At 45.2% G+C, this 27,422-nt stretch overlaps 1 protein-coding gene across 1 annotated transcript in view; it reads right to left on the bottom strand.

Annotated features, from left to right (window-relative positions):
• Positions 1–27,422, bottom strand: part of CTNNA1 (catenin alpha 1) — a 505,233-nt gene that overhangs the window by 244,654 nt on the left and 233,157 nt on the right. Inside the window, exon 6 of the mRNA XM_069652692.1 lies at positions 17,209–17,475. Coding sequence (XP_069508793.1) covers positions 17,209–17,475 — 267 coding nt within the window. The remainder of the gene's footprint in view (positions 1–17,208; positions 17,476–27,422) is intronic.

Below are 27,422 nucleotides of genomic sequence, written 5' to 3'. Positions count from 1 at the left end.
GTCCACATTCATCAGCATAGAGTGGGTACTCAATCTGACACAGGGCAAATTCTAAAAAAATCCATCACAACAGCAGCCATGTTCCTTTTGCACAAGTTCAAAATGCCCAATGGTCTTTTCAGCCCTTTGTCACTGCTGAACCAACTCAAATATGTTCAAATTTCCAACGGGATAACAAGGAGTGGCGACACTTGCTAAACAATGATAGACATTGATAGGAAAAATATTTGTCATTTCCTTTGAACCCTGTCAGAGTTTTTGGGGGCAAGTAAAGCCTTCTGCTTTACTTCCCTTGCCTGTTTTGCTCATTCTTAAGGGGAAACTGACTAGTCCCCAAGACTATCAGTACTGAGAGACTGTCTCTATGAATTCTTGTATTGTTACTGTCGGGATTCGGAGCACATGGCTGTTTGGACGTCAGCATGGGAGGAACCACATCTCCCAGGATGCCCTACGGTCCCATGAGCAAACCGTGCCGACTTGCATGCGCAGTCCATAAAGACGTCGCAAACAGCAGATGCAAAGAGATCCTACATACGGGACATGGAAGACGGAGCTGCGTGGATGCTTTAAAACCACTGGTGACCCAGGACACAGAGCTCAACAAGTACTGTTGTATGCTTGGTTTCCCGTTGTGGTGCTTGCTTCCTGTTGGACCCTCTGCCTGCTCCTGGACCAGTTTTCTGCTCGACTGGTTTTCCATTTATTGGATTGGTGCGATCGTTTCCTCCGGTTGCTTCTTGAAATATATCTCCCTGGAACTGTGAACTGATATGATCATTAGTTGTGTCCTTGTCCCGGTTTGTCCCCAATGTTTATTTTCGGTTCAGGTTTGTTTCATGTTTTTTCATCCTTGTGCGATATGGCCATGTTTCCTGTCCACCCCCTGCATCTACTAGTACTCCCTGGACTTTGGCACAACCTGGCTATCCTTGCTCCCCCTATGCGGTGTTGCTAAAAAACATTCCTAGCACCCTGTGGTTTTCTATTCATCACAGTTACAATTGCACACATCGCCATACAGTGAAGTACAGTTAGGATAATGTGTCCTTATATCTTTATATAATGGCTTTTTGGTTACTTTTTATATGTGCCTAAAACAAGCTAATGGCAGCTATGATATTTATACTGTTTGATACATTTTAGTTGTGCACTTAGCTAGAATAGCTACTAAAAGGTGGAAAGAACTCAAATATGGCAATGCCACAAGGTGTTTTGCTTTTTCTTTGGCCATGTTGTACTTTGGGCTTCTTCCTGTCTTTTCAGGCTAGGCAATAACTTTCATGGAAATCCCTTTTCCGGGGCCAGCTGTGGCTTTCGCGGGTTAAGGAGGGTTGTGTGTGTACCAGAGAAGGGTGCTGGTACGGTCTAATCTCAATCCACTTCTCTGGTGTCAAAAGTGATAACCAGTGGCTATCAATCAAAGGATAGCCACTGGTTGTTTAATAAAGCAGATTATTACGATTGATTGGCTTGAACATGCTCCAAGCCCGCTTCTGGAGATGTAGCCCTGACGAGCCAGTCGTCGAGGTATTGGTAGACGAAGCCCTGCGCTCTGTTGAGGGGAGCCACTGTATTCATGAGCCTGGTACAGACCCTGGGGGCCGAATTGAGGCCAAAAGGAAGGACCTTGTATTGAAAATGGTAGCCCATGATCCTGAACCTGAGGAAAGAATAACGGGGCAGCCAAATCGGGAAGGTACGCCTCCTTCAGATGCAGGGAGCACATCCAGTCTCCCCTGCACAATGTCTCCGCTATAAAAGCTGGCGTAACCATCTTGAATTTCTGAAGGGGTAAGGAGAGGTTGAGGTGGAAAGATTCCAGCACAACTCTCAAGCCCGTCTGGTTCTTCTTCTGAATGGCATAAATTCTGGAGTAAAAGCCCAAGCCTCACTGGGAGTTTGGGACTTCCTCCACTGCCTGGCTCTCTACGAGCGACCGGATCTCTGCCAGAAGAGTTGCTGTCCCAACCTGAGGGAGTGGAGGTGAGGGAGGAGAGGCTGGGATAGGTAAGCAGTACCTTGTGGATACTACAGAGGATCCAGGGGTCCGCAAAATTCTGGCACCAGAAATGTGCATAGAGAGCAAGCCTGTCCCCCACTGGAGACACCTAGACCTGAAGGGGTGTGTCATGCCTTCTTTCCCTCTGAGGCTGTCGCGGAGGAGGGGGACTGGAAACAGCCCTTACTCCCACCCCCCTTTATGTTGTTGGCGGCGGTTCTGAGAAGGAGAGTGGTCCGGCTGCCTGGATCTCCGATCCTGGAAGCTGCAGAACCCTCCATGCGTATGCATCATGTCGGAGTGCTGCTGTGACTGGGTGTACGACTGGGGCGTGGTCTTTGTCAAGATGGATAAAGACTTGCCAGTTTGTGAGATGTTTTTCTTCTTGTCCAGCTCTTCGTCCGTGGTGGAGTGGAAGAGGTCCCCCCCCCCGCCCACCCCCAACTAGAACAGTAGATCTAAAATGCGTTCCTAGACGTCTGGGTTGAAATTTGTGGCCGGAGCCAGGCTGTCATGTCCATGGCGATACAGATGGCATGGCTAGAGGCGTCGATATGGGCCACGGTGGATTCCATGAGGTCATGCGCCACCAGCTTGGCCTCTGCCGCCCTCGCCTTAAAACGAGATTGGCTCTGCGTAGGGAGCTCCGGGAGGAAGTCCGCAATTTCCCGCCATAACCTCTGGTTATCGGCAGCCAGCATGCCATCGGCGTTGGCCTGACGAAAGTGCAGGGACGCGTTGGAGTAGTTTCTTGCCGTACACCTCCAAGATCTTCTCCTTGCCTAGTAGAGCCGCAGAGGAGGCGGCTGAGGACGACTGAGGCCTGCAGTATAGTGACGCTGCAGCGATCACCGAGGAGTGTGGCTTAGGATGGGTCGAGAGCAACAATGTATCCCCCTCCACCTGTCTGTACAGGGCGTCCAGGCATCAATTGACCAGCTGGCCCGAGTGGGACCTAAGCCAACCCTTCTTGGCCAGGCAGACTACATCGGTCTGCAGAGGAATCCCTGTTTTGGCAGAGGGGCTTCGCGTGAGGACTTCAGCCAGAACCCCCTCTGCCGGCTGCTAGACCTCGGGCTGGGGTAGGCCCAGGTATTCCGCCAGCCCAGCAAGACGTTCGTGGAAGGGCCTGGCTGAGGATGGCGTGTACGGATCCTCCTCATCATCCATGTCCTGTGGAGGAGTAGTTGGAGCCGGAGGCTGGGGCACAGGGACCGCAGCCGGAGGCTGTGTTACGCTCACCTGGTATTCACAGGGACGCCACCCAGCTGGGTTACTCGCTGGTATGCTTCTCAGCTTTGCCCTGATGTGGTCTGCGGGGAAAGTTCTGGCTTGTGGTAGAATTAGGCGTGCTCTCCGTCCTGCCTTCTTTGCAGGGGCGCGTTGTCTTTCATCGGCGAGTGCGGTCCAGTTACTTCACTGACGCCGGCCCGTTTGATATTGTTCAGGTAGGTCTTACTTATTGCTGTTCTTTAGTTTTGTTGCTATCCTGCATGCCTTTGTTTAAAATGTCTTTTTTCTCCCTTAGGTATGCGGAGATTCAGCGCGGCAAACTGGCTTGGTTGAGCCCCGCTGGTAAATGATGGTGCATTAAGAGCGCTATGATGCGGTAAGTAAGCGCTATGCGCAGCGCTGCGAAGTCTTGCCTTTGCTAACCTGTGTTTTCCTTCCTTGTAGGTCGCAGTGTTCTTCAGCGCGAGTGGAATGTCCGGAGTGGAGCCAGCCGAGAGGCGACCAGTCAGGTAAGCCTTTTGAGCAGTTCGTAATTTGTAAATGTCTCTACAGCTTTCTTTAATGTTGCCTCGGTCTTCCTTTTTCAGGTCGTTCTGTCCGGGAGGCGTGCAGAGTTGAGGAAGCTGTTCTCAGTAGCTGCGAGTGTTTAAAGATGAATACTGCAGGTAAGATGCTGCTGCTAATGATGTTCCTTTTGTCTCCTTGCATGTTCTGCTTCTCTGAGGTTCGAGGGAATAGCTGGACACGGTGAGTGTCACGTTGCAAGCTGCAAAGTAACACGAAGCATGTTCTGCAGTCAGGGTGTGGTTTATATAGCCAAGGTAAAGTAGTACCAGGGAAAGTAGTTCCAGGTCTGCCACACCCAAAACACTAGACCGCATAGCTTGGTTCTTAGGAACCAAGCTATGTGGATGCCTCCATGTTGGCTGACAATACAATAAAGTAGTTCCCAAGCACATTGTTGCTGATGGCGTATGAGCCTGGCGCCAAATGCGCCAGGTCTGGCCCCATGAGGGCTTTTGAAGAGGATGCTAGGCTCTAGAGGCCCGATTCCTGACTCCACCTGGCCAATGGGTTTGCCAGAGGGGGTTTTGGGCGAAGGTCATAACAGGCTGGTACGGAGCCACCTGAGGAGTCGGCTGGGGAGCCGGGACCAGGGGTGGTGCCGCTAGCATAGTCGGGAGGACTTCCCTGATGGCGTCCGAGGATAAACCTCCATCCGAGGTGACTTCATGAGCCAGACTGAGACCCCGGGAGATATCCATTGGGCATACTTAGAGACCAAGCAGCAGGAAACTAGGGGCACCAAACCCTTTTCGCTCACCTAGACACAAGCCCAGCTGAGGAGGAAACCGGACTAGAGTGTCTGTCGGGGCTTCGGCTGAAGAAGGTAAAGCCGGAGCTCGTATCCTGGAGCGATTGCATTTATTTTTGGACTACCAAGCCAGACGACTGGCTGAAGGGTCGATAGCCACGTCCGAGGCAATCTTCTTTTGATTGTGTTGGTTTATGTCAAACTACGGCAGTACCGCTCAGGTCCTGTGTTAGGAACAGCACTGAACGCAACTTTTGACTCGTCCTCGGAAGCAGAGCCTAACCAAGTGAAAAGCAGGCTCTACCTCTTATGTTGTTTTCTCAAATGTCCATTCCAAGTGAAGTGCTTGAAGAATAAAAGTTTATTAAAACCACACTACCTGTCTCCAGCCGACTACTTGACAGTCGCCCATACAGGTTGGAACAGTACAATGAAGCAGCCTTTACAGCTATGTTCCCCATGATATCCCTAAAGTATTATGGAAGAAGTATGTACAAAATAAGGTGAAGGAAAGAGGAATACTATAAAACCAAATGGAATGACCTTACAGAGACAGTTTTCAAAAAGAGAAAAAAAAGGCATTTTGGACATTAGTCTCCGATTAAAAAGAAACTAAAGTTAATACATTTAATTGCCACATTAGTGCACAAGAATGGATTTGCCATTTTGGCAAGGCCATAGCCCTGACAGAATACCAGTTGATTTGTTGAAGGACGAACCGGATATCTGGGCTCCAATATTATTGAAATAGTTTCAAGCAGTGGTTAAGCTTAATAAGGTTACAGATTACTGGTGCAGTACTGAAATAGTGCCCATATACAAAAAAAGCGGGAGAGAAAAACCTGGTAAAATGCAGGCCCATTTCACTACTTGACGCTACAGGAAAACTAAGCAGCTACAGTACTGGGTGACCTCCAATAACCTTATTTTTCACCTTCAGGCTGGTTTTCAGCAAGGGTTGCGTACTGTTGACCAATGCTTTCATTTGTTGTTTTACAGAAATATACTCTAAAGAGAATGAAGGTGTACACAGTCTTTTTGAACTTACAGAACACTTGATAGCGTACCTAGAGTACAGTAATGGCAAACCCTGTAAAAACGTGGGGTGCCTGTACAACTGGTATTCGTGATCTCACAAAGGTGAGGTGGAGTTTGGCAGGTGAAACCAACAGTTTGGGGTTGACAGGGGTGTGCAGCACGGGTATGTCCTTGCCCCGCTCCTGTTCTGCCCAAATATCAATGAAGTCATTCTGGACTTGGTGGCAGAATGCCGAGGGGAAAGGCTTGATCCACCGAAGTTTGGTGTCGACGCCTATCCGGTATCTGGCATCATTTTCTACCAACAACGCAGTATTGTTGGCTACGTCACCTATGGGGATCAGGCACTGCCTAGAACGTTTTGTCCCCAAATGTTTGCAACTAGGCTTAACCCTTATCAACAACAAGACTAAGATGATGGCGTTTAGTCCAAGGAGATCGAAGCCCGGTAGATGCCCCATGAAGGTTGATGGAACCACTTGGAACAGGTTAACTACTACTATGATCTCGGAGTCATATTTTCTGATACCGGGGCATGGGTAGCTCAGTCAGAAAAATCACCACAGACCATCCTGGAAAGAAACTAGTGGTCTAAGAAAATTAAATTGTTTGTAGCCCATGGAGAAATAGAGCTGTATCCCCCCCACTACTAACATCTACACGATCCAGACTATTTGCTGTACTTTATGGAGCAGAACTATGGGGTTACACCAAATGCTTCTCGGCCTATAAAGAAGTTTTCCTAGTGCCTCCATTTACAGAGTGTGGCGTAGAACCAATTGTCTGCCAGCAAGCTTGAAAATTGCTAACTCACTGGATCATACTGGGTGACCCCGGAGCTCAGGAAGTACCGGGAAGCCTTCATTGATTTACTTAACCATGTAGGGAGCTCACTCAAATGGACGAATCACATAAGGCAGCAGCTTAATAGAATGGGTTTAGGTGACATGTTGCGGAAACTGCAGAATTTGACTGGTTGCTAAAAAAATAAATAAAAAGAAGAGGTTAAAAAGATTGTTAAAGGCGATATTCAGGAACACCTTATAAGTTCATGTATTCATTTGTAAACAGGGCTGGATTACCTGTCCTTGAAAACTGAACAAGGTGCTGAGAGATATCTGGACTTAACTCCGGCCTACGTGCATACTTTATTTATGGAATTCAGGACTGGCACCCTTAAAGGTGCAACCTTTACTTGCAGCTGGAAAATTAACAATTCTTAAATGTGCCTGAGGCAGTCACCAACTTCTTGCTGCTTTGTAAGAGTTGCAATGATTTGAGAAGTCTGTACCTGCTTCCACTGTTTAGAAGGCTTGTGTTAGCAATGTAGAAAATGCTTTAACATTATGCAAGTCAAAGAAAACAGTTAATGACATTTACTTTGTAGCCAGGTTTATATAGCGTGCAGGTTTATATAGCGTGCTCGGTTTTGCAGAAAATCCTTGGCACCCAATTGAACCAATTATTATTTTTTTAATCTGTTTTTATGTATGAAATAGATATCCTGCATGTAACATATCTTAACAACTTTATTTTTGCAGTTTATTAGATTAACCAGAAACCATTTTTGCAAAAAACACAAATCATCATATTTCTTCATAATTCATAATTACAATTCATTAAAACTCAAGTCAAAAGATAGAATCTTCTAATTCCCAGTTCACATATGCATAGATATAACCACTATACGTACCAAGATGAAAAAGGTGTCTCCAATATATCTTCTTTATGAAATGCATCACATCAATGAAAAACATTCCCCACTGAGCAAACGTTTCCAGCATTGTTCAGGTGTTAAGTGGCCCTACTCTACCAAACAGTCTTGTTCTCAAGTCTGTAAAGCACCAACAGAATAACACTAAATGAACAATAGATTCCACAGTTCCCTTGTTCTCCCAGAAACAAGTTGCTGATTCAAGATCTTTGTCAGCCCTTGCAGCCAGAACCTCCCCCGATGGGTACAAATGGAGCCTCAGCCTCAAAAAGCAAGATGTGTGAGAGCTACCTGGGAATTTAGAGAGATCTTGGGAGAGTGCCGGCGGCTCTGGGCTCAAACTGGAAGCTATAGAATAGCTTATAGCCGCTGGCCCCCTGCAAGGTTTCAATCCAATCTCCACAAATTTCTCTCGACTTTCATTGGATTTTTTTCTCAAGTCTTCCACAGTAGAGAAAGCTTGTCCCAATAGCTCAACACAGTGAAGGTCCCATTTCTGCAAAACCTTGGACCTTCCCGATGTCACTTCATCCCTTATTAATGCAAGTATTTTAGCAGGGTTTTTCAAGACATTTCCTAAACAGTGAGAGCCTTCCACTCAACTATGCCCCTTAATGAAATCAGCCGCAGTTCTCGCCTAATCACCTGTATCGGTGTAGGCTTTGGGAGGCCCAGAACTTTTTTCCAAAACGGGCCTTCAATCAAAGGCCAGTTGTTTCGGGAATAAAAAATAAAGATTCTGAGCCAGAGGACAGCACTGCTGTCACTTTAAATTCAATGAAATCTAATAAAGGTACAATCGAAAACCGACAGAATCTTTTGTTGAGGATCTCGGCTCGAGCTGCCAACATTAAGGCCCTACCCCTCAGCAATTGCAAAGACTTGGCCTCAGTCTAACTTGCATTTATACAAGCACCCAAGTACTTAAATGACTACACTTCAACTCTACAGTTCCCAAAATACCATCCAGGCCGCACTCTGGGTCTAGATTCCGGTATGTCCAAAACCTTTTAGTGTTAATAATGTTGACAGCCAGGTTGTTTTCCTTAACGTAATCTTCCAACTTGGCCAACATGCGCTGTAGTTCTATGGCCGACTGGTCCATAAGTACCAGATAATCAGCATAACGTATAAGGCCCACCGAGATCCCATTTCATTTGGGAGGAAAAGCAATTGCTTGATCCAAGGTCTGCCCCAAATCTGAGATATAGAGATTAAACAGGGCAGGCACCAGAAGGCAACCCTGTTTAAAGCCTCTCAAATTCGGAATTACTTCATTTAATAAACCCGCCCTGTTCTGTCTCTCAGTAGTTCCCGTATGGAGAACTTGTATTTGCTCCAGTAGGTCTTCTGGGCTGCCACATCGCTCCATTTTGGCCCACAGCCTTGATCCATTTATACTGTCTAATGCCTGGACCAGGTCGACAAAGGCCACAAAATGTCTTCCCTTTGCCTTCCAAGGCACTGCCCTTAAGAATAGAGAGCAGGGCTATGTTTGGGCTAGTGCCCAGACTCTTCATAAAACCAGTCTGAAAAAGGTCTCGGCAACCAGCTCTCTCTGTCCATTCTTTCAACCTTTTAGCAGACAGCAATTTTGCACAGGACATCCACAAGGGCAATAGGGCGGTTGTTACCCAGATAATACCTACTGCCCCTTTTGGCTATAGGAACCATGACTGCTCATGCCCATGATGGAGGAATGGTCTGATCTCGTATGATCCTCCCAAAAATAGTCTGCAAAAAAATAAACCTAAAGATCATTGTCTTGCTTGAGCGTGGCATTCGTCAATCGATCCGGCACCGGGGCTCACAAAGGACTTGCCTTTTTGATTATGTCTATTATATCATCAGTAATTTGTGGTATTGACCACATAGCTGAGGGCTCTGTACTTTCACCCTTGTTCCTGATCATTGCCAGTGGAATAAAGATTTTAAAAAGGACATAACCAGCAGGGCTCAGTGACTACATTTGCCTGCAAGGCGTCCTGGGTCTCATAAGATTTAATTAACTTTCAGGTTTCACCTGTATTCTTTTTATTAATTATACTCTGCATCTCTTCAGCATTGTGCTGAAGCATCATTGATTTGTTTGTTTATTTATTTGTAGAGCGCGGCATACCCTAGGGTAACAGGGCGCAACAGAACAAGTATATGCGAAGCTTAGTTACACAAAGAGAGTGTCCCTGCAGCAAGTTTTTGTTTTTATTGGCATTTGTTTCACTGGTGACCTTCGGTCGTTGTTAAATCAGGACCAGAAGAATAAACCTTCCCCTAAGGCCTTTTTAAATTCCTTTTTTTTTACCACCACTATCTGATCGTATGCGTGGTGATGCTTTATCTGAATTGGGCGATGAGTAAGTCCTCTGACCATAAAAGATTGTAGGATTGAGGAGTAGTCCAGTAAAAGCTGAAATACAACTCCCTCAACCTGGTTTGCCACTACTTAGTATTGGTCGATGAGGGAATTCATTTTATTTGTGGACATTTTAAGTCTACACTCTCCATTTGTCGAGTCTACATCCAGATCCACCCTCTTTTCCTCCATCCTCCCCCTCTCCCACCATTGCACTTTCAAAATGTTATGGTCACTAACTGAGCATCACCTCAAAGTCCTTCAAACTCAAAGAAACCATGCAAGACTAATATATAGTCAATTATAGCAGCTTGCAGTCCCCTCTTCCATGTTGGCATACACAGAATCCCCTGGAAAACTGCCATTAAGGAGGAGAAAATCTCTTGAGGCCATCAGTCTGGACAAAGCTAACCCCCTTATCTCAGATCGAGTCATGTTTATTTTGTCCACTCAGTTGATGGACACAATGTTATTTAAACATGTGTTATTCAAATCTCTGCAAACAATCACAGAACCACTCTCAGTGCAAGCTTCATCTATAAGTATCGAAGCTTGCCCCACAAACTCCTTAGTATTCATTACTTTAGGGTTCCAATACAGGTTTAATGTGGACAATGACCACCCTCCCTTCCAAACTCCCCTCCCTGTCCCTGGGGGTTTCCATCGTAGGGATATCTTCTGCATGGATGCATTCGGGTTCACAGCATCTTTTACTTCTAACCCGGTACTGTTTCTTACAGTCACCAATAGGCCCACTGTGAGCCTTCATTCTGGGCCACAGTTTGCCGGATTTAGTATTACCATGAAGCAGTCAAGGATAGGCTCGCTGCTGAGCCACGTTTCTTGGGATAAATAAAATCAAACTGCCCAAATTAGTCTCACTTTTGTTAAATCAATGGGGAAAACCCCTGGTATTGCAAGAGGCAAAAGGTCCAAGACCTGGAACTTCAATTCTCCACTTGCTATCATACCACAGGTTGCAAAGATGCCCCATGGGGCACTAGCTCTGCCCAGACAATCCCTTTGACGAGAGAATGGTTTATAGGCTGGTACGGTACATTGTTCATAAGTTCCTGATTAGCAGGGCCGGTTTCCAACACTGGGTTCAAATCAAAGCCCAACATACGAAGGCTCCAACTTGCAGCCAATAAGTTGTTTTTCACAACAGCTGATGAAACCTTGTCCATGAATTCAATCAAATGCAGATCTTCAGAACAGACTTGAAGCAGGCTCAGGATACAGTTGAGCACAGCCTAAACATTCCTTCTGTTCAGGTTTAGGGCCTCGTCCCGATCCATCAGTCCTTCCAGGTGCAGACACCTGTGCCCACCTCACGTGCCGATGTGATTTAGTTCAAGAGTCCAGAGTCTCAATCTATTTTCCGTTTCAACCCCTCCCTCCATGACAGCATGTTTTCCTCAAAGGACTTTTCACATGGTCGTCCTCCTTGGTGCAAAACAGGGGGCAAGGCTGATTTTTTTTTTTTTTTACAACCTCTGACAAGCCCTCCAATAAGGGGTCTGCAGTGCACCCTAATTCCATCCTCCAAAGACCCAATAGTTTAGGGAGCTTGATTCGCACATCAAGGAGATGACCTAGTCCCTCAAATGTCTGATGCAAAAATAGCCTCATCAGCCATTAAACGTTCTTCATCACCCAGGTAGGTTCTTACACCAAAAGTATCGGGCTCTACCGGATCGAGGATCATGGCCAAGTCCGAGGAAACAGATCTGGCCTCATTAACTGGCCAGGGACACTCGTCCGGCATCTCAGTGCTCAGAGTACTTTGGCCAAATTATTGACACATCCTGTGCCTCTCAGTTCAGTTCACAACGGGGGTCTTCCTCTTAGGTCTCCTCATTCAAAGCCCCATTTGCTTCAACTAATGGTCCCACTTCAACAGACCATTCTCAATCTTTCGTCCCCAACTCGACTGATTATAGCAGGTCAGTTAAAGTATTCTAAATGTGTGTTGTTAAGACTGATTTCTGAACTCTGACCTGGCGAGCAGAGGTTCAGAAGGCCAGCCTAGTTTCTTGGAACAGGGTAACCTTCAGGACAAGCCAGACCAATCAACGTAGCTTGGCGGCGGTCAAAACTAGGTCTCAGGATGGGTGAGGGTGACTGAAAGACCTCAATGAGCACACAGAGAAAAGGACACTTACAAATCACTCCCAGTTAGGTGTAATATACACATATATAATACAAATACATTTATTCCAAGGCCTTTGCAATTCAACACACAGTAAGAAAATCATAGCAATACTATTAAATCAATCCAATCCTTTCAATACACATATATACAAGACCAATGGGGTCTAAAGGATAAATGCACCAAATGGGTCCACAACCTAAATGGGGAAATAAGCTGGCAGTGCAAATAGTCTTTAGGCCCTTCTGCATCAAACGCAGTCCTAACTGAAAGGCCGTCCAATCCCCAAGATGAGGGGAGCCTAATGCTCATATGTACTTGCGAAGCTGGCGCACGCAGTAGTTCAAATGGGCAAAGCAGGGTCTTTTGTACGGGCTTTAGTAGCTCAGGCAGGTAGGTGAGGTTATGCAGAAAAGGTTACCACTATTTGAGGAGGGCCTCCACTTGAGTGCAGAGTCAATTCCAAGAGTTGGGAATAGTTTGCTAGTTCGCACTAGCAGTGGAAAGGAGAGGGGCCCTCAGGGGCCACTCGCACGTAAAAATGGATAGATGCGCTAGGGGCAACCAGTTAGGGCTGCAATTACTCACCGAAACCCTGCGCTCTCCGGAGCAAACTTCGGCAGTCGAGTCCACTTCGGTTGCAGGTTCAAATGCGGCAATCTCACGGCTATGCAGCTTTTCAGCGACGAAGATACATCGTTGATTCCCCTACGGGACAGTGGTGATCTCTCCACTCCTGGTGAATGGATCAGGCCAGTTCCGCTGCAGCAGGCTTCAGGGCACAGAGGTCCACAGCTGCAATGAACTTGCAAGGTTCGTCAACACGGCTGGGCGACACAGTGACCACGTATACTGTCCGGGCGCACTCACTTTACTCCAGACCTGGGAACGGCAAGTGTACAAAATTCGGTGTGAGTGCCGTGAACACAGAGCTTGCGATGTACCAAGTTTCAAGGACCTCCTCGAAACGGCAGCGGTATCAGGGCAAGACTCCTGCGCAAGCTGGTCAGCCCACTGGTTGGCCCATGGACACTTTCGAAAAAAGGCTTACTTGCAGGATTTGATGAAGGTGCCGAGAATAGTTAGTCCCACTATTCCAATGGGTCAAAGCGTCTTCGCAGACCTTCTAAGACGACCAGATGCAGAAGGGTCCCACGGGACGACAGGGGGTTCAGGGTGCCGAACCTTCCAGGGGAGGGACGGGGGGGGGGGTGGGGGCTCACCAGCGGTTCGACTCTGCTTCTTAGTTTCAGGATACTTGGATCCTATCCTTCGTTCAGTGAGAACGCCAGAGATCGACATGGTATGGGTGTTTTGAGCCCTCTTTATCAAAAATCTCCTTCGCGCCAAAACGAAGAGGACCCAATGGGAGATCTGCTCACATACAGGCAAACCGTACATGGACCAATCATGGACCAAGGTGGTCACAGGCATTCACAGCACACCAGACTCTATTGCACCCATGATGTGTATTGGAACTAGACAGTCCATCCCATATCCTGGGGGCGCACACCCAAGGCATGCAGAAGCCTGCAAAAGCTTGGCGTTTCACAGGAAAATACATGCCCAAATAAGGACCCGGGTCGGCTCTACCTGCAAAAGGTGAAGGGGCAAGATGGCCAAAGGACAGGACAAAGAACCTCATGGCATGGCCATTTTGGAGCCAGGCCACATAACCGTGCCAAACGCGGTAATTGCGGTTTACCTGGCAAGAGAGGGTTAAAAATATACGAAAAGATAAGCTGCCACCAGCCTTGTCCAAGGCACATCTGCACTTCTGAAAAAAATCCTTTGTGAATAACTAGGGCCTTTAGAAATGACAGGAAGAGCCAAGTGCACTGTACTGAAAGGTATTGGGTGCACTTGCAACATGTTGTAAAAAAGTTGCAACATTGACAAGGACTAAGGGAAACAACGTCTCCCAGTACGAACTGTCTTTAAGGGCATGTCAGTTTCCCCATTAGAAGTGAGCGAAAAGTCCAGAGTACAACAGCAGAAGGCTGTGCTCCTCTGGCAAAGTCAGACTATGGTGTTTAAACAAAGTAAAATGTTGGGGGCGGGGGGAGGGGTCACACAACTGGAGGGGAAAATTACACATGAAATGGAAATCTTTCTTAACATGTGCTAAAAGCAAAATTGGTGAACAAAGTAATAAAATGACAATTATGGGATTACTGCGATCCTGACGAAAGTGACAAACTAATAAGGAGTCACTGAATCCGCCTTCTGGATATCCTTTACAGTGTTTGCGGGATACCTTGGGAAAGTGATATCCATTTTCATATGCAAACAAAAAAAGAAGCCAACTAGAACTGCTTGGCACATTAAGCTACACACTCGGGAGGGTGTACCCAGTTCGAATGCAGTTTTTTGTTGTTGTCATGTCTCTGTAATTATTTGCTGCTTTGAGAACATCTCACAATAGACTTGAAGTGTACAACCTGGAGATATTTTATTTCTTTGTTCTTCCCACTCCATTGTTTTGGGGCACAAAGGGAGTGGAGAAGTACTCATGTCTGCAAGGAGTGAGTTGATAACCTTGTGCATTTGAAATGAGTCCAAGAACCAATCTACTCTACTTTTATTAAAATGTGTATTAAGTGTTCCATAATAAATGAAAGCAGGTTTCGACAAACCTATGGGATCCGTCCCCTCATTGTACAACAAAGAGGAACATGAGATAAGCTTCAAGGAACCCTTCCCATAAAAAAAATACAAAGAATTAAAAAGACGGGCCTCCGAACTTCGAATCTCTTTTCGGGAGGAACAATGTTCACACCACAACCAACAAACCTATTTTAGGCAAAGATCTTTCTTTTTTTCAGTGGTAATCTGCATTACAGAGTTCTTCAGAAACAAAACATAAGTCTGTTAGGGAGAATTCTCAGAACTGTGCCAATTCCTCTCTACCTTAGAGACCCTCAGCACTTTTGCTGGACTCTACCTGGAGAGAGTGAGACCCTTTTTATCCCACTCTTGTGTAATTTTCTGTGATTTGAACTGGAGACCGACAAACTCCATAGGCATCATCTTTTACTTTTTCACCTTCAGTGGAGTGGCACAGGGAAGTCTGAGATTGCCCAAAGGTTTATATACCTTTCTCTTGGATAACTGTTTCCATGAGCAGTAAAGTGAAATTGACTTTACTTACATGTGTAACTTTCTAGACCCAGCACACACTATCTTACAGTAGGGTGCTGCAAGGGTTTCTTAGTATCCCCTTTGTCGGTTTCTCATGTAACATTTTTATGTTACCCTTTCTACGATGAATGACTGGTGGCAGTGATTCACTTTCAACTACCATTGGGAGTTTTTATCGCGGGCTGCATTCGCAGCTGCAGTAAAGCACCAAGGGTGCCATTTTTGTCAAAATAGCCCCACTCTTTTTTTGCCATTTCTTCATGGAAAGATCCTTCTTGAGATTGACTCTGCGCACAAAATCAGGTTTGGCGCCTTTGTTCATTTTGTCTTTGGCGGGATTCACGAGTTAAGCCCGCCTCTTGATCCAGTAGGTCTGGCAGGGGCAGGAAGTGAGGGAGGTGCCCGAAACTCCCTGTGCTCAACTCCCTATGCTTAATCCACTTGGTTACAGGAATGCACCCAAAAGGTGATTTGCCGGCTGAGTGTCCGGCAAGGACAGCCACCCTGCTATTTGACGGTTAGCTATGCTGGAATGAATGGGAGACACCTGCATAAAAGGCGAGGCTTTTTGTCGTGGAAGGGAGAGTCGACCACTGAACAAAGGAATCCGAAGAAGAACTTGGAAGAGACACCTGCTGCAACTCCTGGACCATTGGTTTGCACAGTGAAGCCCTGCTACTGTGCTGAAGCTCTGAATTCGCCTCGACTAGAGAAGCCCTGCAAGGACGACTTCTCAACTTGAAACAAAGTAAGCCTGTCTGAACATCCTCTCGAAGCTTGTTGAACTTCCACTGCAGTTGCTGCTGGAACCGAAGAGCCAGGGAGAGGAACACCAGATTGTGTGCATTGCTTTTAAGTTGTCCAAGAGCTCCAGGAAGATCCTCTGGAATCCCAAGAAGCAGGACTGGCCAAGCCTGAGCCACCTCAACAGAGTGCTGGAACCCAGATGCAAGGAAAGCCCATCTCGACAGCCAGGAATTGTGGTGGTGCTATATGTGGCAGACGCGAGGAGCTGAAACACTGAAGTGCCACTTGTTTGAAGATTGCCAGTTGGAGTCGGTGACCATCCCATTGCAGTGCAGGAGTCCCCAGAAGTCCTCCCTCTTGTCCCCACGACTGAGGCCCAGGAACACCAGGATCTGCAGAGCTGCACAGTAACAGAAGTCATCTGCCACACTTTTCTTCATACTAAAAGGTACTGTACAGTCTAAGAACTTACCTCTTGCTGTGTAGCCTTGCTTGTTCTCAGTTGAGACTGGTCTTGGTTGCTCTCTAGAGTTGCTTCTACTCTCACAAGCCTAACAGCATGTGGCCCTACTTTGATTTATTCTTTTTTTACAATGACTTCTAAAACATTGTGCCAGACTTTTACCTACCTCTGAGAAGTGCTTCACTCCACCTAGACTTTGCCCAATCGACTTTGGCCTGGTCTGGCTCCCTGAATTACTCTTTCCCTCCGACTTTGTGTTTGGTCTTCCTTCCAGGAAGGGGTTAACTTACTTTGCATTGGGGGGTTTCAAAAGTACTTACCTGCTTAAGAATATTTGTGATCGTTTGTTTATTCTAATAACTCTTATTTGACACAACTATTTTTCTAAATGTACAGTGATATTTTAATGTCCACAGTGTCCTAGCTATTTAAATCACCTGAGGGTGTAGGATGTGTGTGTGGCATCCCAAATGGGTGTTTGCCGATTTAGAGAAACTAAGGGTGTATATTTTGAAGGTATTTGTGTGCTATTATATTGCTCCCTTCTGAAGAAGGCTTATTCAAACTGACTGTTTAATCAGGAAACCTTGAGTATAAGGGTTTATTTGGATACTTGTCACTGCGAATCTCTGTGTAACTCCCCTACTGCTCACATTGAACCCTCTGGAGATAAGCCTGGATTCTCTATCATGCTACCAACATGTGTAGTACGGACTTATTCCAAAGGTTGGGTTCATATTGCCAGGAGGTCAGGGTTGTTGTTGTGCACCCAAAGGGTACTGCATACAATCTTGCCTAACAGTCTTTAATTCACATGAAAAGGAAAAGTACAGCCACTTGCTGCTACCTGAGCAAACCTGAAAATCTTTTGGTATCCATCTATCACACAACAATCCACCTTCTAAACAAGCTTCAGCATTATCTTACAGATGTCTCCATCTTTAAAGAAATCAAAGTTTTTAAAGTTTTGCAACATCTCTTAAAGGGATCTGGATTGCTGCTTAAGATGCCACAACATCAAAGAAAAAAGGCTGGTAAATGTGTACTCACATCAAAGTTATTAAGAGCAAAAGCAAGCTCTCCACCACCACCTTGCTGTTGAGTAGCATCATCAGACACTGTAGCTTGGGCAGAGTTTGAAATTCCTGTTACAGCATGCTGCAGTTGCTTGTAGATCAAGTCTCGGTTGGCTTTATAAGCTGCCACATCTGGATGCTGCAAACAGGCTTGAGAGGCAGTATAAAGTATGGGTATGTTCTTCTGCAGGATTCCACGCGCTGCAGCCATTTGATCACGATGGCCAACATCTTTAAGCTCCTTGCAAATGAATAGTAAATGCATAAAACATGGTTAAGAAGAGTCCTCTCAGCAAGCTAGATCAATCAAATTGTAATGCTCATACTTAAACTGTAACCATAATGCTCTTTCTCAATCAGTAACTCCAGAAATCATAGTTTGACGGGCACTGCCGAACCATGAACTTGAATACACAGCCACAAGTCAGAAAATGAAAACTAGCACTTGTGCATGTCCTTCTGCTGTGCTACCAATTGGTCAATAAGCACAACTTGCAACTTTGTCTTAAAGAAATGCAAGACTTAACCAATCTTCGAGCTAGGTAAGCATAAGGTGAGGGTGTTGGTAATTGTATATTGAACAACTAGCACTAGGGTCTTTCCCTACTATTACATCCATTTTTCATTAACCAGATTACTTCTCAAAATGAACAGGGAGGACAGAAACAAGATTGTCTCAACCCAAGCATCAAGCAAACAGACAGCGAATAACGCAGCATGCCAAACTGAGAATCCGCTTTGGAGCGGAAATTTACATGCAGCAACTGAGACATCAAGGAACAATAATGCACATAAGTGAGTATAGAAAAGCAATTGTCATCTGTTTTAATGCGAGCAAAAAGATGCACACATTTGTTGAGGCATGCATCAATTTGAGTGCAGCTACAGGAGACTTTCAACTATAAAGATGCATTATTTATTGTAGGGTGGCTGTTGCCACCCTATAGTTAAAGTGAAGCCTATGAACCACTGAATTTTCGAACATGTTCTTGCCAATAGCTTTGACCCGCTCGTCGAAAATGGCTGCACTTTTACAGAATAAATTGCATGCCACAGGCTGTTCAGAATTGGTAACTTTGTAGCAAACCTCCTATGGTTCAAATGTATAATAAAATGCTGGTTCTGGACAAACTCAGATTATTTGACTTTGAATAGGCGGACAGCGAAAACTGTTGCATGGATTCCGTAAAATAAACAGTTTGGGTACAAATCGTTGCAGATCTCATTTTCCAAATTAGTTTAAATGAGTCAAGTCATTTTTTAAAAATGTGATGGATGCGGGTGCACCATGGACCAAATTTATACATTTCCCAAGATGTATTGCTTGGAGCAGAGGCAAGGGTTTATCTTGAGCAAAATCCCATTGCCATCTTTGATTTTTGCGACAATTTGCTTCTGAAAGGAATGAAAACAGGACATATTGCTACCATTAAAAATAAGTGGTGGGTGTTGGATAAGATTTTAACCTTACTGCTTACACTTGTGAGAACCCCAGGACATTTTGCTGGATGGGTAGAGTTTTTTCCCCTATACCTCAGTGAGTGCGCACATTTTTCCACACACTCAGATCCTTTTACTCTTTTTATGGGTGTCATTTTAAGACTCTCCATAGCATCCTTTTAATGGTATCCTCTGAAAACTTTTGATATTTACCTTTTTTATTGTTACAGGGTTGCCCTCTGGGCTCCCCTTTTACTTTCTCTGGCTAACTTTGTGATAACTACAGTTCCCAAAAGGTAGAAAGTATATTTCTATTCATTCTAGATTTTGTTAGGTGAAAACCAGCACCCCTCCACCTTCTGTGGAGTGCTGGGGACATCCAAAGTATCCCCTTTCTCACTAGCAATAATAATTCTGTTACAGGAACAAGCTTACCTTAAACGGCTAGTGGCAGTGAACCTTTTTACAAATTCGGTGCACCTTTACCGCAGGCTGTTCTCACAGCTGTGATAAATACACCCCTGGTTGCCCATTTTACCAAAATTGCCCCATCATTTTTTGCTATTTATGCGCTTCTAGTCCCTTCCTGGCGTTTCCCCAGCCCAGAGCCTGGTAAGATCCACTTGACTCAAGAAGACCTGCATTTTGAGCCATCCCACGTCGTGCTGCGGCCTTGCAAGGCTGCAATACCCCAACAACCTGGGACCTCGAGCCAGTGTGCGGTGCACAGACTTCCGAATTCCTGAAACTTTGGTAGCATCCTGCAGGACCTCCAGAGACGAGAACAGAGTCTGAAAAATCCCGTCATCAGCGTGCTGAACCTTACAAGTGACGAGAATCCGACCAGTCATATTTAGTCTTCCCGCTGCAACTCTTCTTCTGTGCTGAGGTACTGTGTTGGCTGTAGTATTTACTTACCTTAAGCCGGTGTGATTTCTGTAAAGCTTTTGGGGTGTTTTCTGGGATTCAGAGTCCTCTCATTCAGTTCAGCCAGACCCACTGCTGGAATCCTCCTACGTGGTCTTCTCAGAAGTCCCCAGACCCTAACTCTAAAATGAAATACTTACTTGCTTGAACAGTCTTCCACGGGAACTCTGACATTTTCTGCAACTGAACCCGATCTTACCCTGCCTACAGCTGGCACCTAGCCCACTAGGGTCCCTCTTCCGCCTCAGAAAACTCAATAGAAAAGGGAAGGACTGGATAAGAAAAGGATTCAGCCTTGAACAATATAACAAGTGTTTTGAAATGTACCTACTTGTGAAGGAATAGTTGTTAACTGAGAGGTAGCAATTACAAAAGTTCTTACCTTGAATGTGTGTTGTGCCGTTCTGAAAAGTATATGTAAGGTTGTTTTACTCACCTGTGAATTAGTTATGCATCTTCCCAAAATGAATGCTCTTGGCTTGACTTGACTTAACTATTTCTTCCAGAATACTAGTTTTATACCCAAGGGTTTGGGCGTGTAATAAAATGCAATAAATAAAATAAATAGTGTGTACGTTCACCAACTGTCTTGCTTCCCCGGACCTGTTGTATATAGCCTGTCTAAAGATAAGTCTGCCTTGGGTTTTACCTACCCGTAATAACATTGACTAGTTCATAAAGCGTAACATTGGGTTTTGCTTTCCCTGGTCTCTTTTATAAAGATTTAAAAACAGTCTTAGGTGTATACCTACCTCCAAGTTGCTGATAGCTCAGTTAAAAAGGTATTAGGGTTTTACTTACCTTGGGCCATCCTAAAATAAGTTAGATAGTTATTGCTTACTTTAGTCTGCGTTCCACTGAACTGAAAAGCAACTGTAGTAGTATATTACAACATTAGGTTTTAGTTGCCTACAATAGCTGTGTGCCATTCTTAAAAAGTGATCTGTAGGTGTAGTGGACCTTGGTATGCCTGGTGCAATCCTAAATTAGTGTAAAGAGTTATTGCTTACCTTACTCTGTGTTCCAATGAGCAGGAAAGCAACTGTAATTGTATATTACACCAAAAGGTCTTACACACCTAGCATAACCTATCCTGAATGTGGTTGTGGGTTTCTACTGTTCATTGAATGAGTGTTCCACTATCCAGAAAGGTTTGTTTACTAAGCGATTCCTTAACGGAGTGTCACTGCACAACTGCTAGGGTCTACTACCCTTGTATTACTGAGAGTAATCAGAAAGCAACGTATGGTTTAACTCCCTATGAATAGGTGTGTCCTATACTGAATGTGTTTGATAAGGTCTGACTTCCCTAGAAATACTGTTCGTTTTAACAAGGTGTATGCTTTGGTCTGTGTGTCTTCAAGCATTGTGTAGTATATTTATAATGTGTCTATGACAAAGTACTTACCCCAAGAAATAACTTGGCCTAACTATATTTATAATAAAACTATTTTTTTATAATACTGTTTGGGGGACTGTATAAGACTCCTCTCTCGGTAGCCAACTCTTAACATAGGCCTGTACTACACAAGTCGGTAGAGTGGCTGAGCAGCCAGGCCCACCTTAGAAGGGGTAATGTGAGATGTAGAGCAGTACACGGAAATCAGTAAACGCAAGGATCCAAGTAATAAATACTTACACACTTAGAGTTATATACAATTATTTATGTATACACAAGGTAAAACAATCAAACTAAAAAGGCAGCAACAAGAACATTCAATGGAAGATGGATTTAAATTAATATAAGAATCAATGCTGGTGAGTAATTTCTTTCCATGCTAAACAGTTCCAGCACACCGAGTAACATCCATCAAGGTCAGTAATAGCACTTACACATATATCACCTTTTGAGTTTTTGGGGGGGGGGGGGGGGGAGTTTCAGAGTTTGATAGGACACACTTAAGCAACAGTTAAAATAGTATTTTCTCCCAGAGGGATGTAGGTTGCCCATTTCCCAGCAGAAAAAGGTGTTACACAATGTAAAACCTATGGGGGGAACCAGCACTGCCAAAGCCAATAGGGTTGAGAAGAGGAGCCTTTAGGGAACCAGGACAACCAAGTGGATAGTTCTAGTTCTGATGCAGTTCAGAGAAAAAGTTATTCTCAGAGTCAGTAATTCTTGAAGAATTCCAGGAGCTCAAGAGGAGCCCATCTAAGGGTGCACAAGCTGAAAGGCCTGCACAAGTGAGTTTAGGTCAACTCTAGATTGGTGAAAACAGCACTTCTGAAGCTAGGAAGCACCGAAAAATGGCACATGGTAGTTACAGCCCAATCCCCACAGTACCTTAAAAATTAAGATATTCCAGCGGGCTTCCTTCCTGATGCAGTGATGCAGACCCCGATTCATGTTCGTTGGTCATGGTGACTAAAGGGGAGGAACATTGGCAGGCTTCTGTGGCAGCACTCGGGATAGGGACACAGCAGCAATGGATTCCACTCACTTCAGCAGCTCTGTGGTTTTGGCGCCTTTTTCTTGGCGCCAAAGAGGAACGAATATCCCCGGTTGGATTATATTCAGTCACGCATCCCTGAACTCTGGTGAGGGGACTTTTGATGCAGAATTCCTGCTTCTGTAGGACCCCATGGATGCCTGCGAAGTTTCAGCCGGTTTTGTTCCTTGGAAGACTTTGCACTCGATGGTCCGGGTATCGGGATATTGCAGCCAAGGAAAGTCGCAGGTCTCAAGGCTATTTGGTCCCACCAGCCTGAGGCAGGAAGTCGTCCTTGGTGGATCTTCCCTGTCTATGTGAAAACGGGGTCAGCACAGCTGCAAGGCTTCACCGGGGCTTTCGCAGTCCTGGAGGGTGCTGCTTCCGTGTCCGCTCGTCCTCTTCGTCGGATGCCTTGTTCCAGTGGTCGACTGCCTGTACTCCCAAAATCTTTGTCTTTTATACAGAATTTCATTAATTCACAGGCATGCAGCTGTTAATCACCTGGAGGTTGGCTGTCCTTTTGGACAGCCAGGCGCCCAGTTAGAACTGGTTTCAGCCAGGTATTTCTACAAACAATGGCCAGCGAAGTTTCAGGTTCCTCCCTCACTTCCTGCCTTCCCAGACACACTAGAGCCTGTGTTAAGGAGAATTCTCATTTCTGTGCCAATTCCATTCAACCTTAGAGACACCAGCTCTTTTGCCGGACTTTAGGACTTTTTAATTTTAACCCTGGAGTGAATAAGATCTTTTTTCTCACTCATGTGTTTTGATCTGATTTGGATTATGTGTTTCCACTGTTTTTGAAGTCTGACAAAATCCGTAGGCATCTACTTTTTGTATGGCGACAACACATTCACTGTAGTGTCAAGAGAAATCCTTTAGATTTATTATAGGGTTTAAATAGCTTTTCTTGTGTGAACTACTGTTCCCAAGAATAGTAAAGTGAAATTGACTTACCTTTTCTCTTTGTAGGTCCGGCACACACCATCTTATGTGGAGTGCTGGGGGTTACCTAGTAGCGCCTTATCCTACATTCTCATGTAAAAATGTTACGTTACCCTGCCTACTTTAAATGGCTGGTGGCAGTGGTTTCATTTTCCTACCATTTTGCTTTTCTACCGCAAGCTGAATCCTCAGCTGAAGTATAGCACCCACGGGTGACCATTTTGTCAAAATTGCCCTGGTCTTCTTTTGCCATTTTCTGTTTTTTGAGGTCTTTCTTGGGGTTTACTCTGCGCGTTGAGCCAGGTTTGAGTCCTTTGTTCCTTTTGCCTCTGGTCTTCAGCCCTGAAGCCCACCTCTAGCTCCAGTTTCTGGAAAGGCAGGATGTGAGGGAGGTTCCTGAAACCCCTGTCCTTTGTCTCTAGGAATGCCTGAATGCAATCAGTCCTGATTGACTGGCTGGCTGTACTTTCAGGACAGGCACCTTGCTGTGTGATTGACAGTCTAATGATCCAATGAGTGAGGGAAGCCCAACCGGTACCCAAGATCCGCAGTGGTGCCGTTTACCGAGCGCCAAAACTGCGATGTGCTGCTGAACCGAAAAGAGCCTGTAGCTGCAGACCACCCCCAAATTGCTGCCGCAGGAGCCTTCCAGACATTATCCCTCTTATCCCCACGACTGAGGCTCAGGAACCCAGGGTCTGCACCGCTACAACAGGACAGACTCCGGCTGGACCACTCTTCAAACAAAAAGGTAATGTTGAGACTCAGAGTACTTGCCTCAGTCTCGTTAGCAGTTTTCTTCTCAGTTGAGACTTGCATTGGCTTTACTTTTTAGAGTTGGTTCTAACCCTGCTATTCACAGGCTTCACAGCTTGTGACCCTACAAGTGATTTCTACAAACTAACATTCTGCAAGACTTTTTATCTAACAAGTGCATCAGCTCCATAGACTGTGCTCCAATTAAATGTGGCTGTCCTGGCTCCCTGCCGACTCTTCTAGTACATTTACTGATATTTCTGTCCCTCATAGGTGGTAACTTGTTTTAGACTGTTATTGCTGGGAAAGGCTTGTGTAGACTTCATTGGAAGATTAAAGTATACTCACATACCCTGAGAACCTGCTTAACCTTTTTTTTCTTCCTTCAACCTTTCCTTTCTGCAACCCCCAGAATCTGCAAAGTATAACCAGTGATATATAAATGCCATTACTGTCCTTATGAAGACACCTCCAGGTGTAGGAATTGTGTAAAGAGCATATCCAAAGAGTAGCCACTAACTTGTGCCGATTCTGATTAAAGTACATATCTTGCTTTAATTAAAGCAGTTATTAAAAATTGATGTTAAATAAATATTTAACTATTTATAACAGAAACCTTGAGTATAAGTGTTACTTGCATTTGCAAAGGTCATTGCTACAGCTCACATTTACCCCTCTTGAGATCGGCCTGGCTGCTCACACAGCGTGACTACATCAAGTCTTACCTTTCAAAAGCCTGGACGGGCTGAAGCCCACCAAAGGCAAAACACAAAGAACTCAAACCTAGTTTAAACGATAAAGTAAAAGCCCAGAAGGAACTAACAACAAAAAAATTGTGAGAAAAGACGACGGCACCATTTTGGAAGAATTGTCACCCATGGGTGCTGTACTGCAGCTGAGAAATCAGCCTGCTAGAACCCTGCACAAAAGTTAGTCAAAAAGTAACCACTGCCACCAGCCATGAGAGTAACAAAAAGGTTACATGAGAAGTGGGTTAAGGAGTTACTATGTAACCCCCCCCCCCCCACCCCCACTCTCCCCCCTCAGCACTCCACATAGTGTGGTGTGTGCTGGACCCACAAAAGAGAAGCTAAGTAGATACAAGGTATCTCACTATTCTTGGGAACTGTAGTTGACACAAGAAAATGTATCTAAACATTAAGAGAAGTCCATGGGACTTCTCAGTGGTACTGCAGAGAGGGTGCGTGTCACTATGCAAACACAGTTTAGCAGACTCCATTAAACAGTAAGAAAACAAAATCCCAGTCAGAGAAACAAAGTGTGAGTGGTAAAAAGGGCCACTCAGGAGATTAATATCAAAAAAGTTCAGAGTCCAGCAAAAGTGCTGGAGGTCTCTCAGGTTAAAGGGAATTAGCACAGAAACTGCAGATTCTCCCTAACAAATACTCAGTGTTTCTGTTGAACCCTTGGTATACTACAGGTCCTTTGTACCTTCCTATGCCCTCTCTCCCTCCTAAAATGAGCTTGGATGCTCTGTATATTCAGGTGGTACAGTCTTATACTAAGAGTAGAGTCTTTTACTGTCTCAGTTGAATGGTTTTTCTGAAGACCAACTAAGGCTTTAGTAAAACTATCCTAACAGTCTGCTGAGGCAGAAGTGGCAGGCAGTTTTTTTTGGCAAAGCAGATTCATTACTTGGCGCTTGTAACTAGAGCGGCCATATCTCATTGAACAAGCCCCTTTAGCACTGCAAGGCTACAGAATTTCAGTTGTAGGTGAAAAAGTAAAACCAATCCATGCAAATGGAGATTATCCCGCACTTTGAACCTGCTTCAGGCATTTCATTTATAACTTATGTATTATAAAGTAGAAACATTTGTATCTATAACCGATGAAATATGTCACTCCTTTCAGTGGAATGACCACTACAATGCAGTGCCCCCCCCACACCCAAGCTCGGCAACAAAGCACAAGTAACGCCACACTCCAGTCGGGCACAATACACAGGACGATCATGCTGCTCCAGGGGTACAACGAGTACTGCACTAGGTGAAAGATATAAATGCGTGTTTTAATCAAACCTTAAATCTTTCACCTAGCCTAGAAACAAGAGGTATGTGCCTGCCTCCGGGGACCCAACTGTGCATGGCTAGTTATATGACAGTAATGTGACGATAGGAAAAGATGTTCATTTTGGCTCTGCCAGTATATGCCGTAACTGTTAGGGAGAGGTATTACGTTTATGCTTTATCCCCTCTCCTAGTGAGACCCCAGCACTTTTTGCTTGACTTCTGGACCTTTCTTTTTAATCCTGAATGAGTAGAGCCTTTTTCCATGCATTTGTTGTTATGGGCTGTTTTTTGGAACTCTTTCCTTTGTATTTTACTGTCTTATGTAGTCTACTTTCCTCCATATCTCTTTTAAGGCGTATGTATTTTTCTATTGCAGCACACAACTCTTTATGGTCAGTGTTGCTGGGGACCGTGTGGGTCCGCCTTTGAGAGTATTTTCTATATCCTAGAGTAAGTAAAGTTCTTAAGGATAGAGAGATACTTTGTATCTCGTCTAAAACTTTATAGTCAGAGATTGGCACACACCGCCATATGAAGATTGCCAAGGGTATACCCCTTCTCTGTGACATAAATAATCACCTAGTTACGGCTAGTGGCCGTGTTGTACCAAATAATGTGTGAATCTTCTATCGCAGGCTATGTCCATAGCCCCGGTTATACACAATAGGGGGGGTGGGTGTGATTATATATATATATATATATATATATATCATGTGGCTGTGCCAGGGATGTGTGGTGACCCGGACCCATGGTCACCTGAGAAGAACTGGCTAATGGCTGTGCTAATCCCTAGACTTGGCGCTCAGAAGAACAAGTTACTCTCTTACCTGGTAACGTTCTTTCGATGGGATGGTCCAACGACATATTCCATATCTATGACCTTTATCCCACAGCTGTGCTGCTTCTGAAAATTGTCTGTGTCCGGCGTCGATAGGCTGTCCTCATGGGCCTCCGTCGAGCAGACGTCACCGGATGTTGTAAGTAGGACGCACGACGTCCGTAGCCTCAGTTGTAGTTTTCTTTCCACAGAACGTGTGGCACCAAACCACTGCCAGTATGACCACAGAAAGCCTTGCGGAAACGTAAGCTGCAATCGCATAAGAAATTCTGTAGCGGGGCAGGTAGGGATGGAGCGCTATGGAATACGTCGGACCATCCCATCGAAAGAACGTTACCAGGTAAGAGAGTAACTTGTTCTTCGAGGGGATTGGGTCCTCCGACGTATTCCAGGTCTATGACGGACTCCCAAAGCAGTATCAACGTATGGAGGAGGGAAAAAGAATTTAGAATATAGACATTTAGAATACCCAATCAAATTGCAGAGTAAAGGACCGCCTTGCCAAAGGTCAGATCCTGCCCATGGATAGAATCTAGGGAATAGTGTCGTACAAAAGTATGGACCGAAGCCCATGTGGCTGCTTCACAGATGTTACGAATAGGAACACCCCTCTGCAGGGCAGTAGAGGCAGCCATACCCCTAGTAGAATGGGCCCGTAAGACTACCGGAGGGTCCTTACCCGCCAGGCGGTAACATTCAGAAATTGCCAAGATAATCCATCTAGACAAAGTCTGCTTAGTAACAGCTTGTCCCAAACGCTTTCCAACGTAACCAATAAAGAGCTGATCGTCCACTCTGACCCGGGACATGCGTGAAA

Source organism: Ambystoma mexicanum, chromosome 3p (assembly GCF_040938575.1).
Source record: "Ambystoma mexicanum isolate Mex_15411 chromosome 3p, UKY_AmexF1_1, whole genome shotgun sequence".
NCBI classification, from domain to species: domain Eukaryota; kingdom Metazoa; phylum Chordata; class Amphibia; order Caudata; family Ambystomatidae; genus Ambystoma; species Ambystoma mexicanum.
This window is presented reverse-complemented; position numbering and strand designations above follow the sequence as displayed.